We start from the raw sequence: 21308 nt of genomic DNA on the forward strand, positions 1-21308 counted from the left end.
ATTGGAGGTGAGTTGGAGGAGAATGGAAAATCATGGGCATTTTTACATTGCCAGTGTAATTTTAGAGCATTTTGGATACCTACTGATTTCAGGTTCCCTTCTAGGTAGTTCCAAGACATGTGTGAAAAATAGCATCAATATATGTCCAAAAACGAAGAGGTTGGACATCCTGTTTTCATTATATTACCCCTGAAAATCATATTCATGTTTTTACATGACCTTGTAATATCCACAGTCATTTACACCCACACAAAGGAAAAAGACAGTTACGCATATTTGCTGGGAAAGCCCTCATGGTGGGAAATACTGTTTATATTATTCAAAGGATGGAAAGTTTTATTTAAATTCCAGCCAGCACTGGGGAGATTTCCACAGGTAGTAGCTTCTCCTAGGAAGCAAGGCCAGTGTGACATTGGCAAATTTGGAAGCTAAATGAGAAAATTTGCATTAAGCTTTTATTTTGGTGCAATTCTACAACAAACAGACCAAATTAGGAGGGAAATATTCACATGGAGCTTTTGATTTCCCCAATCTGTGTAACTGCACTCAGGATAGGCATCAATACATGGCATGGGGGATATTGTGGTCCTTGGTATGTGATGCTCATTGTGATGTGCATCATTGCTATGGGTTTTTCCCTATTCAAAGGAAAGCATAGCCTTCAGTAGTGAGAAAACATATGGCCTCCATCACATAAGCGCATAGTATGTGACTCTATTCTGGAGTTGGGTGCAGCTGGATGAAAATAACTAACTCTCCAAAAGGAGATGTGGGGAATCTCCATTTAACAGAAACAGTACACAGAAATCTAGTGTGTGTAAGGGCAAGGCTTACTGGTGCTACTACCTCATGGGTGGGTCTTTAGGTCATAACTCTCACTCATCTCTGGTGTCCCCAGCTGGTCATCACTCCAGTGTGGTGGTGGTCTCTCTTCTGGTACGTAGCAACATGTCCCTCTGCCCAGGTCACTACTGAAGTCTACCCCTTTCTGAGGTAACAGTGTCTAATAAAATCTAGAAGTCCAACAGTCCCCAAAAGGAAGTTTTGCCCAGATCTGGGCTCTTAAAGGCCCCATGTTTTTATTTCAGGGCTTACACTGTCTTTATCCCTCGTGCCTCTAGGAGGCAGGGGAGTTGTCACATTTGCTGCTGGTTGGTAGGGGCCCCCGGGCCTGTCCTCTCTGCAGGGTTCCCAACCAGAGCTCTGCAAGAGCCAACACCCCGGAGTGTTCAGAGGTTACCTCCCCCTGGACCGCTTCCTTCCAGTAACTTTCTCAGTTCAGGGCAATTGGAGAAGAGAGTGAGTTCAAGAACCATAAAGATCTTTAATTCAGCCCTTTTCTGCGCCATAGGAGCTATCTCTGCAGCAGCAAAGATATAAGAGAAAAACACAGATACACTTTAGTTACTAGATGGCAGGATATTTGATGGGGGAAGAGCCATTCTACAAAGGATGTTTTTCATATGAAGAATTAAAATGAAGATGGCTTGTGGATGGCGCTGGAGACTGATAAAGGGATGCAACACCTTTTACCTCATGCTCATTGGTTAACATCAAGTCCAGGTTGGGGTTATTTAAAGCCCATATTCTGCAAGTTGCTGCACAGTGGCAGACTTACCTGGCTGGGGGACGTCAGGAGAAACAGCTTTCGGGATAGGAGCATAGACATCATGTGAAATGTGGGCACCCTATGTGAAATGGTTTGCTCCTGTCAGTCTAATTCCCTAGTGAGCAAGTGTCCATGTTTTAAAAAAATAAAACAAACCAATTAAACTACTCACAGCTGATGCTAATTGCTGCTACAGGAGGCTGAATTATCCCCCTATTCCTAGAGACAGTGTTTGCTTCGTCATTTTGTTGTTCTCTGCTAGGGATAATAAAAGTATTGTCAGACCGTGAAGGAAATTTAAATGGCTCTGTCCATGAGCTGCGGATAAATAGAAGACTGTCAATCCAGCACTGTTTACAAGCACAGAGAGTGTGTGGGTGGGGGGAGGGAACATCACTCAATTAAAAATATTCAATACAGTTAATAATAAAATTAAGTATTTGTTCTTCTATGGTCTTAATCACCATTAACTTCTCTCTCAGATATTTCTTGGCGCATTATCCTTTGTTTACTTCGCTAAAGCACTGTCAGGAAGTTATTTAAAAAGTACCATCACCCAGATAGAAAGAAGATTCGATATCCCTTCTTCTTTGGTTGGTGTTATTGATGGCAGCTTTGAAATTGGTATGTGGTGCTTCCATTTTTAGACAAAACTAATGCCACCATTCCCTGTGGCAAATGATCATACAAATCTCATAGGCTTACTGCAGTTAAATGAGAGTCGCCTGGCAAGAGCAAATGTGGTTTACACTTGGTGTGACAGTGATGAGACTGAGCTTAACATGACCTTGATCATGTTATGGGTGAAAGTGTGGTGGTGACTGTTGCATTTCTCTAAACTAATGTGGCCAGGGATTTCATTGGCCACGGTGCAGACTACTCCTCTAGGCAGTACAGTACAGAGTTGTGGCTGACCTGATTCACCCACAATGTGGACTGAGCTACAGATGTTTCACTTATCTATGTAATTAAACAGTGGTGCCCACAAGCATACACACCTTACACAAAGTGTGTACTATTGGTTGTGGTGAGAGGGAGGAGTAGCAACACTGGCAGATGCTTCATTGCCAGCTCTGGTTTGATCACACACACACCCCTCTGTCATGATGGAGGGGCCATGGACCCAAATGTGTGCGAGTACGCTAGACAGTGGGGTGCCAGTCTCCTCTGCCTTGCTGCGACAGGAAGGGTGGGCAGGGCCTTCCTCAGGGCTTGCCACACTGGGCCTATCCAGTCTCATGCAACTTTCAGTGGCCCCATCCCCTCTCAAGTATGTGATGCTGTCTCTTGGCAAACGAGGCTGGTAGGCGTGGGGCGGGAGGGGGCTGAGCTTGGCAAGGATTTGGAGACTGGAATGCAGGGGCTTGCAACTATAGCAGGGACGGCTCCACAGAAACCGACTGTGTGTATCATGACCTAGGGAAGGACACCTCTTAAGTGTTGTGATTAGGGAGCTGCAGGCGTCAGACCACACAACCAGAGACCTAGACCATGGAGGTTAACGGTTACCCTGGAAAGGGTTGGAACTGGTGTTAGTTGTAGACAGGCATCACTTTCTTGTGCAATGTTCAGCCTTCTCTTCATTGCAGTTGTCACTACGAGATCCTCTCGTGTGTAATCCAGTCACTATAGCTCTGTGACTTGGTAAACCGAGAGAATACAAAGATCAATGCCTAATGGATATGGGGCACTCCTCCACCAAGAGCTTCACCATGACATCATGTAAAGTGACCATCAAATCTTTGGACATATTTCAAAATTCTTTCAGTTTAGTGGGTTTTGGAATTTTAGTACTCCTGAGATCATTATTATTGGCTGAGGTACTCAAAGTCCTGTTGCTTGGCTGCCTCATTCCCTCCCTTTCACCCTTCCCTCCTTCCCCCCCCAACACACACAAACCTTGGCATTCTGCCTCTCATTCCAGTGACTGGCAGCTGACTAGGACCTTGTTTCCAGCTGCTTTTAAATGTGCCCATGTTCTTCCTAGCTATAACCCTCAATGCTTTCACACATATTTGGAAACCAGAAGGAAACCCATTGCCATGTAAGCAGCCATCTGTCTGTGGACCCCCCAACAAGCACTAAATAAGCCGTGTTTTGGGAGCGACTAGTTCAGTGCATAGTTCTCTTATTAATGTATTGCAAATCCAAGTTATTCTTTTGTATTTTTCAAAGGTAATCTCCTAATCATAATTCTTGTAAGCTACTTTGGAGCAAAACTTCATAGGCCAAAGATAATTGGAGTTGGTTGCCTAATAATGTCAGCTGGAACATTTCTGATTGCGATGCCCCAATTCTTTATGGGACGGTAAGTGCAAAGCAATCTGTTCTTTCGATTCAGAAAGAAATGCACTAGCACAGAACTTACTTTTTGCCCATGGACATTATGTATGCACCCATTTAAACAAATAAACATTGATTGTGGAAGTGCTGGTGGGAACAGAGAGTAATATGATTGCTATTAATTATGTATTACAAAAATATTGTTTATTGTTATCATTGAGCAAATAAAAGTAACATTATCTCATCAATATCCACTAAAATTTGAAACTCCTTTATGATTAGCTAATGTTTGTCAGGACTTTGCAGGCATGAGCTAAAGTCTATCAGTGTCCTCCGTGATAAAATGATGAATAAAAATAGAAAATAGTGAGTGAGAGAGAAGTATGCAAGACCCAGATAATATTCCTACTATTCTGTATTCTACACTAGTCCAGATTTGGGGCTCAGAGTTTTCAGTGAAATTTTTTGTGGTACTATATTGTAAAGGGATGAGTAAAGAAAATGTTTATTTTATCACAGATATAGGTATGAAATATTTTCTTCCTCTACCAACTCCACTGTCAGCAACTCCCCATGTCTACCGGATAAAAGTCAAATACCACTCTCAGTCTTAGAAAGACCTCAAGCCAAAGTAAATGCAGGTAAGAAAATTCCATTTTTTAACAAAATGGTGCATGTATGTAGGTGGGGCTGGTAGCTCTGGCTATTATGAAGGTTGCCCAATATTTCACATTCTAAGATCTTATTTTCAGTTACCAAACTTTAACCATTTAGGCTGAAATTTTCCAGGCTGTATCTCTGTGTCTGGAGAAAATGTGGCCATACGTTTTCAGACAGTTCAGAGAACAATCACAACTCCTATTGACCTCAGTTGCAGCTATGAGAATGCAACACTACTGCAGCTCTAACCCAGGGTCTCAGAGAAAATTAGAAACCCAGAGTCCATCATTATAAGTAAAAATTCTCATATAAGTGACTTGCCCAGCATCACATCAGAGTTGTGAACGCTGTAGCAGATGCAGGTATAGCATCTAGTTCTCCAGAACAGCATTTAACTATTATAACAATGCCGCTTCTTCTCTTCCCCTTTTTTCCTCTTCTCGCTCTGTGTATTGCCTGACTCATTTACTATGTGCCTTTCTGCTTCTGCAACAAATGAAGCAAGGGTCCCACAGACAACAGCCTCTTTCATTGCACAATCCTGATTAATCCCCAGAATAGCTTCGTCTTTTATAAGAGGCAAGAGGAGGCAATACTTTCCCTGGGTCTTGGTGCTTAACCTCTTTCCTCTTCCTAACCCTTTTCTGACTGTTCCTGAAGGCTCCCACAACAGGCTGTTGCAGACTGCTGGTGACATTTCCTCTAAAAAGTGGATCTGTTAACTTAAATGCAAAAAGCCTTCCAGCTTGCCAGACCTGTTAAAATAACATTGAGCCTGTGAGTGAGTCATTAAGTGGCAATGAAGCCATTTAACAGGCATTTGCCAACCCTGGCTAACAGACTTTAATTTGTTGCTGAAGATAAAATCACATCTCTTTAAAAAAAAAAAAACTTGCATAGATTTACAGATGCACAATCTGAGTATTTAGCTTTAACCTTAAATGCCTGCATCTTAAATCATATAGTTTCTAAAATAAATTCTTCAAAAGACCACTCTTATCTAAAACACACACGTCACTTTTAATCACTATAGCACAAAAACTTGCTTCCAAAGCCTTCCTGTCTTTTTAATCCATCCCCTACTCTGTTTTCAACCCTCCCTTGAAGAAAGCCCTTAAAGGGATGACATTCCTTTCCTTCAGGATAGTTGGACAAATGAGTTTTTCTCTTTCTTTACTTCTGATTATTTGATGAATTAGTTTTAAGAGGAACCTCAACCAAAATTAATATGTTTCTGAGATAATACCTTTGTTATGCCTAAAATCTTTGGAAGCATATTTTTAACTTAAACATACGGTGAAATTTTATAAACATGTCTATTGTTATGAAGATTGCACAAAATAAATTAGTGTTCCCTTTTTCTAAAAGCAATGAACTTTGTTATAAACACACTAAACTGCTTTGACTGATTATTTTAAATTAATGTAATTGTTTCGGTGAGTTTAAATATGTGGTAATCTGGAATTATTACTTTATTAAGGCTTAAGAGTATATTTAAAATATAAAATCAGCTTACAAATACTGATGAAGAAAATGTAAAACACAGAAGGGCTGTATCATGTATTCCATAACATTTAATGTTGTGTTCAGCAGGACAACTGACTTGCACTTACTATAAAATTTTTGCAAATAAATCTCTAACAATCTTCAGGATATATTTTAAAAAAAAAAAAAAAAACCCTGTGACTCACTGTTTTATTCCCAAATTTAGTGCCTTTTAATTAGGTACTTTCTGCAAGTCAAGTTTTCACAATCTGGCATGCAGTGGAAGACATGCTCCATTTTCTTTTAGAAAGACATTTTAGAAGAGTGGTGTTTTTTCAAATGTCATTTCCTGCATTTGGGTTCAGGGATTTGGCTAGAAGGGAGTGAGCAGAGAGGGAGAGGTAAGAGAAGAGGGAGACAGAAGGGAGGGGATGAGCGGGGCCATGCTCTGGAGCTTGCCTCCTCAAACAGCAGCTTCCCCTACTGCTCATGTTGCCACACACTGAACAACAGGGAGAAAACAAAATGGAATAGCTCAGGGGTGGCCAACCCGAGGCTTGCGAGCTGTATGCGGCTCGCGAAGAAAAAAATTGTGGCTACTGACGGAACCAGGACAGAACCCGGAACCGCTCAGGTCAGCTGCTCTCACGACCAGGCCTCTATGAGCTGCAAGCGTGCTCACGGCCTGCGCTGTTCCGCTCACAGCCCCCAGCACATATCCTGCATGTGCAGGCTGGGTTGCACACAGCGTCCCAGCCTGCAAGTGCTAGCAGCCGGCTGCTGCGTGCAGGCAGCAGGTACAGCAGTGGCTCCGGGACCTGGGCATAAGGTTGGGAGGGAGATGCCTGGCTCTGGAGAAGGGAAGGGGAGGAGGATCGGGTGAAGTGTGTGTGTGGGGGGGTGAGCACGGCATCCCGGATGCAGCACAGTGCCTCTGGCTCTGGGACCAGAGCATAAGGTTGAGAGAGCGGGGAATTGGATTACAGCAGGGAGGGAAGGTGTCTGGCTCTTGGGAAGGGAAGAGGGATTGGGTTGCTCATGGTGTCCCGGCCAGCTCATGCTCAAAGCCGGCCACTCAGTGCACATGCCCCAGCGCCTGGAGGGAGACACGCGGCCATGGTGGCGGCAGTGACTCTGGGACCCAAGAATTAGGTTAAAGTGGGAGGAGGGGGATTGTGTTAGGGTGTGTGTGTTCCTGGCTTTGGGGAAGGAGGGGGAGAGGGGGATTGGGTTGGGGGGGGTGCCTGGCTTTGGGGAAGGGGGGGAGAGGGGGCTTGGGTTGGCGGGGGTGTGCCTGGCTTTGGGAAAGGGAAAGAGAGAGGGGTTGGAGTAGAGCAGGGGGGAGAGGGGTGCCTGGCTCTGGGGAAGGGAAGGGGACTGGGTTAGAGCAAGCTGCTCTTCCCCTCCCCTAAACAGCTGCCACACTTCCTGAAATGCCATGTCTGTTGCACCACTGGGGATTTTTCCCCCTGCTGCCTGCCTTCATTGGGGGGGGGGGGGAGGAATCCTGAGACTGCATGCCAGTTCCAACTTCTCAGGAAGCACGCAGCTGTCGTGGGGAGTAGAGGAAGAGCACGCTGGGACACACACACACACCCCCCCCCCCCCCCCCGCAGGCAGCAGGGGGGAAGGAAGTTCCCGGCGGAGCAACAAACCGGGCATTTCAGGAAGCTCACCAGCTGTTTAGGGGAAGGGAAGAGCAGCCTCACAGCAGGACTATTCACCTAGATCATTTCTGATAGAAGTCCACCTAAGCTGCTCTTAAATATCTCCAATTATGGAATTTCCACAATCTCCCTATGCAATTTATTCCAGTGTTTAATCACCATGACACTTTGGACATTAGAAAAAAATGTCCTACCTAAACCTCCCTAGCTGCAATTTAAGTGAATTGTTTCTTGTGCTTTCATCAGAGATCAAGGAGAAGATTTTTTCTCTCACTCCTTGTAACACCCTTTTAAATACCTGAAAACCGCTATCATGTCCCCTCTCAGTCTTCTCTTTTCTAAACTAAACAAACCCTGTTCTTTCAGCCTTCCCTCATAGGTCGTGTTTTCTAGGCCTTTAATCATTTTTATTGCTCTCCTCAGGGCCCCAAAAAATTGTATTGGTCCAAAGAAACCCTGGTCTTCGCCATTGCATTTTCACCATTCAGGAACTGAAATAACTTGTCACCAGTGTGGTACTGAGGAAAATACAGATTTAAAAGCCAATAGGAACTCTACTGATGTTTGCCTGAATGACTTGAAAAGAACTGAAGCGCCATTCAAATCCCTTTTACCTCAGCGCAGAATTTTAGCCATTTGAATGAAATGCACTAGGTGTGTACCATAGCACAGGCACCGATCTCGTTTGAAATTCCATTCCACCAAAACTCTTGGGAGTGTTGTTTTGTCATTGCAAGAAATCTGTGGGCTTAGTTCTCTCCTCCCTCCCCCAGGTGCCAACTGGAAATGCACCCATACAGCTGAGAGCAGAACTGAGTCCTGTGTATAGAACGTCAAAAGGTCACACACCGTGTCTTGTTTTACTCTCTTTATCTCTGACTTTTTGTATCCAGGATGTGAAAAAGAAGTTGGATCGTCCATGTGGATCTATGTTTTGCTCGGAAATCTTTTGCGTGGGATAGGGGAGACACCTATTCAACCTTTGGGAATTACATATATTGATGATTATGCCAGTGAAGAGAGTGCTGCTTTCTATATTGGTAAAAAAAAAATAATCCAATTACTGTAGCCTTATTTTTCACAAGAAGTAAATTGAGTTATTTTCAGTAACAGAACCTGGTGCTACAATTGACAGGTACTTCTTCTGCTGTTTTATATATCTTGCCCTCTGTTATTTCCACTCCATTTCATCTGATGAAGTGGGTTTTACTAATGAAAACTCATGATTCTGTATATTTGGGTTAGTTTCTAAGGTGCCACAGGATTACTTGTTTTTAAAGGTGCTACACAACTACCCCACTGAGATTTATTACATTTAATTGTCCTGATTATTTGCTTGCATGTTTTAACATTTTCAAGGTTTTATTTAAAAGTCCTCTGCATTTTAGGGGCCAAATTCCACCCTTCACTATACTGATGTGATTCCATTATCTTAACTGAGAAAATTTGGCATCAGGTTCCTGGTGCTACCTTCCTCTTATTAAATCTTCTGAATTTGGATTAGTGGATTCCACACTCAGTTCGTCAGATGGGAGTAGAAATGAATTCAGCATACATTTATTTGGTGGTTAACACGGAGTTTATGTCACTATGTTTCGTGTGTGACCATCCTTGTATGTTAAACTGAAATGCTATCAGGAAGGTTTTTACCAGTAGACGCTTTTTGAAATATTTCTAGCCTGGCTAGAAGAAAGAACTACCAGAAATTTTGTCCACAAATTTGTTTTTGCCAGATCCATTTTGAAAACTCAAAAGATGTGTGGGAATTACATAAGACCATCCTAAAACTTTGGAACAGTTGGGCATTAATCCAGTGTTTAATCTTTTCAATCTATTTGAGGTTTGTCCGTCACTAGTAAAATATGTTGGTTATTGTACACACATTTTCTGACCACCTTGCAACCCTGTTAGTGGCACTCTCGAATTCACATCACAAACATCCATGAGATCGCTTTTTCCAGGTTGAAATTGGTCTGATAATTGGGTGACTGCATAAAACAAAAGTGAAATTTTATGCCATGAACCAATTTTTGCTTTTTGATACAATGGTGCTGGTCTGGAGTAATTCCATTATCTGGGAAGAAGAATGAGATGATATTTTGGATTTGCACTGCACCAATGTGTGAGAAGGAAGAATTTGGTCCTGTATTTTATGATACTGGTCACTTTTTCCTCATACATTGCCATGCTCTGTTGTTGTGTGCAGAACAACAACAAAAATATGGCAGAAAAAATAACCGTTTCTTCTGTGTGTGCGTTGCTTTTTGTTTTGTTTTGTTTTTGCAGGTTGTGTGCAGACAGCTGCCATTATAGGCCCAATATTTGGATTTCTTTTAGGATCCCTCTGTGCCAAACTATATGTTGACTTGGGCTTTGTAGACTTGGGTAAGTCAGAAAAATCATTTTAAAAAATTGTCTGCTCCCTGTATGTTGACCATCCTTAAGTAGAATCTTTTAGTGACTATTTAGAATTCCATGCCCTGACCTTATTGGTACAGAGGTGAAACAGCCATGCATCAATAGCCATTTGTTGTTGCTGTATTTTAGAAACTGATTCCACTGATAAGTTGATGATTCTCTTCTCAGTGAGACTGATCTAGTGAACTTCCAAACATTTGTCCCTTTAATGTTATTGACTTAATAGGAAGTTGCTTAGCATCTGTCATGAACAGGATTACAGTTTAAATATGAAACATTGATAAAAACGTGGCAAAATGCTAGATGGGTTGGTTTTCGTGTCCCTGCTGGAGACTCTTCTGTGCTGTAAATGCTGATTATATTTAACCCAAATCACAAAAGATCCAGAAATATGATAACTCAAAAGAGAAACTCCTAGTCTCCGTGGGAGATGTATCTGGCAGCATCATGATTATGTGCCTCAATGGCAAACTTTCCAACCACTTCAGGAACAGCGTCGATACTTTCAAAAGGGGGATGTGTACTCCACAGCTCTCAGAAAAGTATTGGGTAGGAGTGGGCATGGTGATTATTATGGAAAAGGAATCGGAGGTAGGGGAACTCTATTGAAGAAATTAGAATCTCTGCTGAAAACATACCCTCCAAAATGTGCTTTGTTCTTGACAAGCTTTCACTAAATATGCAAATGTGTCCCTCTTTTTCCCCCCCGTCCCACAGACAGTGTAACAATAACTCACAATGATGCCCGATGGGTAGGAGCTTGGTGGCTTGGTTATTTAATAGCAGGTGTGTTAAGTGTTCTGGCTGCCCTCCCATTCTGGTTCTTACCAAAGCACCTGCCAAGACCAGAAAGCAGAAAGGATTCCAGTACCTCCTCTGAGCAGTCAAAGTTCATTATTGAAGATAACAGGGAGCATCACAGACCATATGAACAGCAAGTAAAGATCATTGAAATGGCTAAAGGCAAGTAACCACAGTTTGTTTTATAACTATTTAGTTGTATACTTCTACCTTTTGGATTTGATCTCTTTCAAGGCCTCAGAGTGGATATTGGTCTAGTGGCACCATAAGATTAGCAGTGCGAACAAAAAGGGCTCTCTCTTTGATTCCCAGACCTCATTTTGTACGGCACAGTTTCTCCAACTGGGCTTGTAATCCAGAAGAGTTCCTGAGGCTGAAGGGAGAGAATGTGCAAAAAGGCTGAGTCTTTCCCTGTAAAAGTTATATGTTTAAACAAACCCAAGAGAAAGCAGACCTATAAACTCCCCCATAGAAAAAAAATACATAAAATTTGCAAACCCCTGCAGTAAAATCTCTAGGTTGATTATAAGCACCATATTCAGAAAAAACAAATGGGAAAATATTGGCTTCTATTTATGTGAGCACGTGCATGCTAACCAAAATGTTGACTTGTGTATTCTGGTAGGAAAAGCCAACATTATGGGCATCTGTTTACATGGGACCATGACATGAAATATTTTATTTACAAAGACCAAGCCATCCTATTTCAGTTTAACGAATGCCCTTTTCTCTAATTTAGAGGAATTTATGTCAGCAAGTATTTTGGACCAAAGCTAAATAAACATTACAGCATTCTGGCTATCTAGCAATCGAAGAATTATGGTTGTTCTTTAATTAATGAATGCATGCAACAGTCATGTGCTTAAGGTTCCATGTGCATATAATGTTCCACTCATGTACATTAAGGTCAAGGATATAATAAACTTTGGCCAAAGCCTTTATTATATCCCTCTCTCTGTGAAAGGCAGGAGAAAAAGGTGGGAGATGGCAAAACTAATGGGGCCCTGAAATAGTTCAGTAATTTTTTTTTTCATTTGCCATGCCAATCTTCTACTGGAAATATAAAAATATCATAGTAAAAGCTGTTTGTGTGGTATTTCCAATGTGCCTCAAGGGAGGACATAAAGATGGCTACACTGGGTCAGACCAATGGTCCATTTAGTGAAATATCCTGTCTTCTGACTGTGGCTAGTGCTAGATGCTTCATAGGAAATGAACAGAACAGGCAGTCATCTAATGAACCAACCAACCCCTGTTGTCCACTTCTGGCAGATAGAGAGGCAAGGGACGCACAGAGCACAGGGTTGCATCCCTGACCATCTTAGTTAATAGCCATTGAAAGACCTATCTTCTATGAAAATACCTTGCTCTTTTCTGAACCCGGGTATAGTTTTGGCCTTTTTTATTCTATTCAGTTAGTCTACATGAACTTAGTTTAAAATTTGTTTAAAAGATATTTAATTAGTGTGTTGCTGAAAATTATAATATCACATCTCTAAAAAATTGCCCCTCCCTGCCACCAGCAGGCATAAAGGCATCAGTTTAATACCACTGTGTAGGAGCCCATAAATCCTAAACATAACTCTGTTTGGATGACTCGCTTATTTTGGTGTTCAACTTTTGACAACTAAAGGCCTAATTTTTTCATGTTCAACCAGCTTCCCACTAGATGGGTCAAACTGTCTGCTCAACTGTTGAGGCATCCAAAAGTAGAGACCACATTTAGAATTCTAAAGCAAATGAAAAACAAGTTAGAACACGTGGGATTAGAATCCTGATCTTGTGATTTCTCAACCAATGCTTTAAACTAGACTGTGCCCCATATCTACTTTGATAAAGTAGGGTATAAAATTTAGAAATTGATGAATTGTAAAAGGCAGAGAAATTTGGATAAGCTTCAGTTTACTGTGTGTAGAAACAGCTTCCACAGACTCACTCTTTGACACACACATCTGTGAAGGCAATATTTTCAGATAAAAACTTCACAATACCTTGATTTCCAGTTCTTACTGATAAAGTTAATTGTTAATTTAAATATAAGAAGTCAACAGGACCAGATGGTGTTCACATAAGAGTTCTGAAGGAACTCAAACATGAAATTGCAGAACTACTAAGTGTGGCACGTTGCCTACAATTTAAATCAGCTTCTGTACTCAATGACTGGATGATGAGTAATATATAAATTTTTATAAAAGGCTCCAGAAGTGATCCTGGCAATTACAGGCCAATAAGCCTAACTTCAGTACCACGCAAATTGGTTGAAACCATAGTAAAAAACAGAATTGTCAGACACAGATTAACACAATTTTGGGGGAAGAGTCAACTTGGCTTCTGTAATGGGAAATCATGCCTCATCAATCTCTTTTAATTTTTTGAGGGGGGTCAACAAGCAAAAATATAAAGGCGATCCTTTGGTTGAACTGTGCTTAGACTGTCAGAAAGCCTTTGACAAGATTCCTCACCAAAGGCTCTTAAGCTAAAGCATCCATGAAATAAAGTACAAAGCAGACTGTCAAGAATTAAAATGGGTGTCTGGGAAACAAAATGGCAGATGAACACAAAATAATGCACTTTGGAAAATATAATCCCATTGTACATACAAAACGATCAGCTAAATCAGCTGTTAATGCTCAAGAAAGATCTTGAAGTTATGGTGGATAGTTCCCTGCAAACATCTGTTCAATATGCAATAGCTGTCACAAAAGATAGCAGAATGTTCAGAACTATTAGGAAAAGAAAAGACAGCAACACAGAAAATATCATGATTCTACATACTACATGGTACACTGATACCTCGAAAGCTGCATAGTTTTGGTCACCCTATCTCAAAATATATATTAGAACTGTAAAAGGTACAGAGAAGGCAACACAAATTATTATGGGTAATGGAACAATTTATGTATAAGGAGAGGCTGAGACTTTGCAGCTTAGAAGAGAGACAACTATGGGGGGATATGATGGAGGTCTATAAAATCATGAATGGTGTGAAGAAAGTGAGTAAGGAAATGTTATTTGCTCCTTCACATAACACAGCCATTAGGGGTCACCGAATGAAATTAATAGGCAGCAGGTTTAAAACAAACAAAAAATATTTTTATGTATATTCAGAAACTGACAGGATATACCTGGGGTTGGCAAATACCTGTTAAATGACTTCATTAGCACTTAAATGGCTCTTTCACAGGTACAATGTCTGCTCATAGGTCTGGCAGGCTTTTTCACTTTTAAGTTAACTTGAACCTCTTCAGAGGAAGCAGAGCCATAGAGCAGAGATAGGAAGAGGTGAGTGAGTGGACATTAACACTCAATGGTGCTCTAGATTTTCAGGTGCCCTATGCAGCTGCATATTCTGCATATGGTAAGGGCAGACCTGCACTCAAAACAAGATGCCATTTTTGAAAGTTTTACACTTACCTAGGTTGTTCCTTACTTCCCCCCCACCTGTAAAACAGGGATCACACCCATCTCCCAGAAACACTTATTGCACTGACTTCATTAATCTTCTTAAGCATTTTGTGGTCCTTGATGGGAAGGTGATATTGAATTATAAAATAGCATTTTTCCAATTTCCTTTTCATTAACTTACAGCATTTTGGTTTGCAGATTTCCTGCCATCAGTGAAGAACCTCTTTGGAAATCCAGTTTACTTTCTATATTTGTGTGCAAGCATCATTCAGTTCAATTCTTTAATTGGCATGGTAACATATAAACCAAAATATATTGAGCAACAGTATGGGCAATCTCCTTCAAAAACGAATTTTGTGATAGGTATGTTAAGTCAACTTCTTGGGGCCGTAAAATAAAAAAACCTCTAGGATTGCAGACTGTGGATAGAAACAGGCCAAAAAATGCTTTTAAAGACTGCACTTTCTGTTTTCCTTGCCAAATATTTAAATACCAGATGCTGAACTTGAATCTGTTTCATCATTGGGTTTAGTACTTTAAGTCTGATTTTAAGTTTGTGAGAACTGTTGCAAGGGATTGTTGAAGTTGCTGGTTTACTTACCTTTCTTTCAGAAAATATGAAAGAAATATCAGGAAATCACAAGAAAATAACTTAAATCGGAAATTAATTTTAAAATACTTTCCATAAATTTACATTTATAGGAGGAATTGCGCACTACCTATTCCAATACAATGAGCATCAATTCAGTAAACAGAAGGAGTTAAAGAAAACCAGCTGGGCTTCATATTTGCCTCCTGTAAAATACATGAAGTTTGTAGTTATTTGCATGTGAGAAAATGGTGAAAAGAAAAGAATAAGTGATGTTTAAGTGAGCTCCAATGACATGACTCCGCATAAAGGCAGCAAGTCCCTCATTTGTCCTACTCGTTCTTATTGTAAAACACCTCTTCCTGGTGCCTTCCTGTTGATTTTTGCTATGTTACAGATCCCCAGTCCCAGTTCACACCTTTCTGCTGATTTATCCTTCCTCATTCCCAGGCTGCATCAATGTGAATACTCGCTAAGATTTAGGTGCATGTTCCCACCTTGACCTATGCAGACCCTGGACCTTGCAGAGACTCATTACTGGGACTGAGGCAGCACTGTCCCTGTTCACACAGAAAGGAGTATATCCACCAGAAAATATACCTTTCATACACTGATGGAGTGAAGACAATTCCTGATTAGTTCATTATATTTCACTTGTTACCCATGAGCTTGTCATGAAACAAGTACACCAGCTGTAATTCTCTAGATACTTGGTTCTGCTCTTGTATGGATTTTGGAGACAAGTCTTCATGTACTTTCTAAACTTCATAATTATTGTATTAACATTGGGTTGAACTAGGAGTGTAATACGGTATAATATCAAAGTACTGAGTCATGGTTAAATTTGGATGCACCTGAAATGCTGCTGTGATTTTTTTTTTTCCTCTGTAAAGCAGCCATTACCATGCAAATTCTTGGACAAGATCTACTTCTAATATAATGTCTATATAAGAGTGCATCCACCTAATATCACCTAGATCAAAATCTGTGTTAACACATCTGGTGCTGTGTGATTTCCTTAGAGAATCTGGGAGCTGACCTAATTTTTTTCTCTCCCTTTGAACTAGATATTTTTCAAATAATAGAAGTCCTGTCCCCCAAAATTGTGGACTGCTTTATAATCAAGTTTGCATGTGTGTGTTTGAAGTATACATCAGAATGCCTCAGCTCAATGAAAGAATGTAATGACAAAGGCTGTCCTTTCTTGACACTATCTTTAGGATGGTGCATCTCCAGCTGGCCATTTAGTGAAGCCAGAGATTTGAATTAAACTACTGAGTTTCAGTATCTCATCCGTATTAGACAACAAAAAGATTTTCATCTGCCTAATGCAGACAAGACTGTCTTCATTTTATGGCTCTCAAGACAGCATTGGTTGCACAGCAGCAGAGGCATACGTATGCAGGAAAGCCACAGTGATCCATTGAGCTATGTTAATTCCTTAAAGATAGACATAGGAATTTCCTGGCATAAGACCCATAGAAATGTAGGCAAGTAAAGGTGGTGTCCAGAAAAGTATTCAAAACAATACACATATGCAATACAGTACTTAGCATTGTATTTAACGATTTTCCAAGTACTAAGCTTTCAAGCTATCTGTGATATGATTTAGGATTAATACCACTCTGATTTCATACAACACGGGAACAAAGCTTGGCAAAGGTGTCTTCTGGTAATGTCCTATTATAATTTTTACAGCGTTTCATATTTTACATTATGCAAACAAAATTTATCATGGACTGGGGTCCATAGGCATTGCAGAAATTGAAATATAATAATAAATAACAACAACTACGAGTAGCCACTAACACTTTTATATCAAATGGAATGTAAAAGGCTACTGAAACCTTAAGTTAACTGTCTGTACTGTGTTCTATTTGGCCTGATGATTTTGCACCATAAATTAATCAATTTTCAAGAAAATGATCAGCAGTGACTAGCAGATGCCGTATAATGTTAATATTAAAGTTGTAGCTGTCAATCGGGTGAGGGTATTGTCATTTGGGCAGTTGTCAAATGTTCATTTTGTGGGCTCCCTGCCCAAAAGTGGCTGGTTATAGCAGTCCTCCTAATTCAAGCTTAGGTGTATAATGATTTTGCTTATGTGTTTATAGGACTTATCAACGTTCCTGCTGTGGCCTTTGGGATATTCTCAGGAGGACTGATCATGAAAAAATTCAGGATTAATGTTGTGGGGGCAGCAAAGCTGTCCTTAGGATCATCGTTCTTTGGTTATCTCTTGCTACTTTCATTATTTGCACTGGGCTGTGAAAACTCAGATGTGGCAGGACTGACTGTGTCTTATCAAGGGTATGTTGAAAAGGACAACCTGGAGTACAAAGTTCTATTTCAAAGCAAACTGCTTCCTCAAACAGATCTACACATTCCATGAATATACTTACCCAGGGACATGATCCAAAGCAACCAAAATCTTTCCATTGATTTCATGGGAGTTGGATCCTTCTGTAATTGTTTTTAGCTCTCAGGCACTTATTTTTCTCTCTGCAGGTTATACCTGAGTAGACGAATAGAAATTCATGGCCTTTCCTGTGAGTTCTCTGATTGAGGAAAGAATGCTAGTGGTCCCACCCCCTTTTAATTCACGGATCTTTGGAGAGATGAACAGCTGAACAAGCCAAGAGGCTTCCATATTAGTGTTTTATGCCTCCATATGTTGTCGAATGTCCCTGGCCTCTCTAATATCTTCTAGACACGGCTACTGTAGAGATCCCCCTAGAAGGATGACTATAGAAATCCCAACAAGATGGAGATTTTGACTGAAGAGGGTGAAATACAGTGTAAGTTACTCAACACTGAGTGAAATCCTGACCGCCTACTGAAGTAAATGGAAGTTTTGCCACTGACTTCAGTTGGGCCAAGATATCACACTCTATCTGCAGTAATTTATACCAGTTCCCCCAACAAGTTTTGGTAGAAAAATCCAGCAGTGCTGATTCCCCATTCCAGTGATCCCTCTATGATGCAAAGATGGAAAGGCTCAGTTCAGTATGTGGATGCATCTTTTCACACTGCTGCAGCCAAAATCTGCAGGCACAAGCTTTCTTATGCTTGCAGGAGAAAAGATGTCCCTACTGGGCTTTCTGGATGGACATTCTGCACTTGCTTCTGCGGGGATCCTCGCATTGAAGTCCAAGGGTCTGTAGACTGAGTGGCTACATGGTCATGTCCTCAACTTAGATCAATCTATCTATGATCACTTTCTCACCTCTTTTTCAATAACTTTTTTGGTACGGATAATTTTTCCCTTTGTCATCAAAGTGAACGATGTTCTGAATTTGGGTCCAATTTTATTTGATTACACTGTGCCCCAGATGCCAAAGATCAATATTATAGAAAATAGAAACAATACATCAATAGATACACATTGTTAAAACAATAGTGAAGGTTGACTCTTTAAAGTACCATATTTTAATAGGCATGACATATTGTAAAATACTGTTTGATACCTGTGAGGAAACTTTTATAAAGGGAAGTGGAAAGACCTCTCCATAGACTAAAGATCTACAGTTGGGTGTATCTGTCTGAAAAGAGAGCCCATGGTTTCAAGACCTTTCTGTTTAAAGCTGCTGAAAAACAGCATTTCATTTTGTTCTATGTTTTGTTTAAATCAGAACCAAACAGATCTCTAGCTTTGAGCAAGCCCTCTTTTCTGAGTGCAATGCAGGATGCGTATGTTCAAAAAACGAATGGGATCCTATATGTGGGGAAAATGGAATCACCTATGTATCGGCTTGCCTTGCTGGTTGTAAAACATCCAATGGAAGCGGGAAAATCACTGTAAGAAACTTCTCTATTATCATTCATGATGCCTTGGGGAGTCCTAGCATAGCTAGTTCTGTTATGGGCAGTGAATTGCAATTCTTTTAAAAGTAGGGATCCATGAATTTCCTTAGGTTCCTTGTTTGCTGGCAATGTGTTACAATGTTTTGTTTTCAAAGAAAATGTTCTGCTTTTCATAAAATGAAAACATGAAAATTGAATATGTAATGGTGTTTGACAAAAATGGTTTCTAGTTATGAAAGCCATTAGCAGTTTGGTTGGTTGGTTTTTTTAACCCTGCAATATTTTGTCAATAATAAACTTTTTCTTGAAAAATTCTGTTTCAAGAAAAAAGACTTGTTAAAACTTTTCAAGGGAGAATTTTTTGCCAACTCTAATTTTGGACTGCAAAAGGAGATTTTGACTGTCCAGGGTCAGGAAAAATACACAATACCCAATATTTTAACATTTTAGGTTATCATTTTCCCCTTACTCATCTGCTATACATAGCATATTTAAATAAAAGCACGTGCTGTCACTTGCTATATTTCAGGAGTTTTATAACTGCAGCTGTGTGGGAATTACAGCATCTCCATCAAGAAGCTCATCAGCAGTGATGGGAACATGTCAAAAAGGAAATGAATGTCCAAAAATGTTTCTGTATTTTCTGGTAATATCAGTCATCACTTCCTATACATTGTCAATAGGCGGTACACCTGGATACATATTACTTCTAAGGTAAATAGTGATAATTCCTTTTTTCTATTGGCAATTATTTTCACGGTGATTCGGTATTAAAATCCATTTCATGTCTTCCTTCATAATACTGGGTGCCCTTTTCAACAACTAGTCTGAAAGGAAGTGGAAAGAGGATTTCAGAAGGTTTTTTCACCATTAAAAAGGACCCTGACAAAAATGTGCATAGCAGTAAAAATGCTACCAGTTAAGCTACATTTTGCTTTATATCTCAGTTTATCATCAGCCTACTTATACTCACTTTTCTATAAAAATAATCTGGGTCTAATTCTTCTTTACAACAAGATGACTTCTTATTGCTCTGGTAATGGAAACTTACATAACTTTAAATGCCCTTTAAACTAACCTGCCAGAACGGTGGCAAATTATCTTAGTTTACATGAGAATTAGGCCTTATGTGTATGCATAGTTAGTCAAATGTTCATGGGTACTGAATATCACAAATGCCGCTGATTTAAGTGTGTATGTGCAGGCCTGCCAATGAGGAACTGGGGGGAAGGAGTTGCTCTCGCCAACTCTAACATGAAAATATGGTTCTGGTACATAGTGGAAAAATGAGATGTTTGCCAAGATACATGCTCATCTGAAAACTAAGGAAATTTGAAATGCAAATGTGGCATATGAATGCAGAAACTAAATCCCTATAAATCTTTAAGATTTAGTGACATTTGCTTCAAGGGTTTACAAGATTACAATTAGTGAAATGGGCTTATGCCCAGTGACTGATTCATTTGGTATTAGGCTAATTGCAATTGCCAAAGTACTTTAGAAACTATTGAATATATGTGACATAAATGAAATGCAGACAGGAATAATTTAAGTAAGTTATTAATAGAGTGAAGAAGTCATCCTAAGTCCTCTCTTAATGGACAGGCTTTCAGAGCATGGGAAATATAGAGGAATTCATATACTAGATAAATAAATGTTCTGATGAAATTTTCAATCAAATTGGGGCAACTCCTTAATGTAAGGAATAATTTAAATAAAGGAGAAATGTAAGAACAAAGAAGCAGATTTCAGATATCAAATTTCTTTTTATGGTTTCCAGAATCTGAATGTATTAATTTTACTGGTAGATGGGGGTTTAGTCACTATTTCTTTTTTGAACCTTTATGTTCTCATTTACACCAGTACAAAGTGAATATACGAACATGAGACTGTTCTGATCCGTTATTGTTACACCTACTTTTGCACTGTGTAAATGAGTGCACGAGGGCAGAACATTAGAGAATCAGGCCTATAAATGTAGTGGCTAAGACATTCTTTTGACTTTGGATACTCCTCAGCCATGTTTTCGATGCAGGCCTCTCGGGTATTTGAGGGTTGGTTAAATAAATGGAGGTCTCTTACACAGGCCTGCCAACAGGGGACAGAGGGATGGGCTGTTGCTCCGGCGATTCAAAGGAGTCCGTGGTTCTGGCCGCTGCCGCAGTAACAGCAACAGCCATTGGAGCCTTGGGTCGTTTAAATTGCTGCTGGAACACCATGCAGTGTGCTCCATGTAGCTCTGAGGTCTGGGATGAGGGGCATAGCACTATGGTCCAACCCTGCCCCTTCAGGAGGTACAAGGGCACCCCTTCCTCCCCCCCCCCACACACACCCCTTTTCCAAGGGCCTGCAGATGCTGTTGGCTCCCTTGCATTTACACTAAGGCTTCTTGACAATGCTGTGGCTGTGTAAGAGGCCCTTGGAGGGGTCAGACAGTGTAATTGGGCTTTAGTGTAAATGAGAATCTTCTAAGCAGGCTTTAAAAACTTGTTAAAGTACTTTTTGAAGGGATGACTTCCTGGAACGTCTTTTCAAGGCCTTCATTTAAAGTTTCTAGCAGTATGTCATTGCTGCCATCCTTGGATAA

General features: G+C 40.4%; 1 protein-coding gene across 2 annotated transcripts in view; it reads left to right on the plus strand.

Moving 5' to 3' along the window:
• Positions 1-21308, plus strand: part of SLCO1C1 (solute carrier organic anion transporter family member 1C1) — a 34662-nt gene that overhangs the window by 8341 nt on the left and 5013 nt on the right. For both annotated transcript variants that reach the window (XM_006121286.4, XM_075897866.2), the window contains 10 exons: positions 2092-2233; positions 3785-3917; positions 4412-4533; positions 8598-8744; positions 9991-10089; positions 10840-11085; positions 14527-14691; positions 17032-17227; positions 18550-18715; positions 19251-19435. In XM_006121286.4, the coding sequence (XP_006121348.2) occupies positions 2092-2233; positions 3785-3917; positions 4412-4533; positions 8598-8744; positions 9991-10089; positions 10840-11085; positions 14527-14691; positions 17032-17227; positions 18550-18715; positions 19251-19435 (1601 nt within the window). The remainder of the gene's footprint in view (positions 1-2091; positions 2234-3784; positions 3918-4411; positions 4534-8597; positions 8745-9990; positions 10090-10839; positions 11086-14526; positions 14692-17031; positions 17228-18549; positions 18716-19250; positions 19436-21308) is intronic.

The sequence above is a fragment of the Pelodiscus sinensis genome, chromosome 1 (genome assembly GCF_052426305.1).
Source record: "Pelodiscus sinensis isolate ZL-2025 chromosome 1, ASM5242630v1, whole genome shotgun sequence".
NCBI classification, from domain to species: Eukaryota; Metazoa; Chordata; order Testudines; family Trionychidae; genus Pelodiscus; species Pelodiscus sinensis.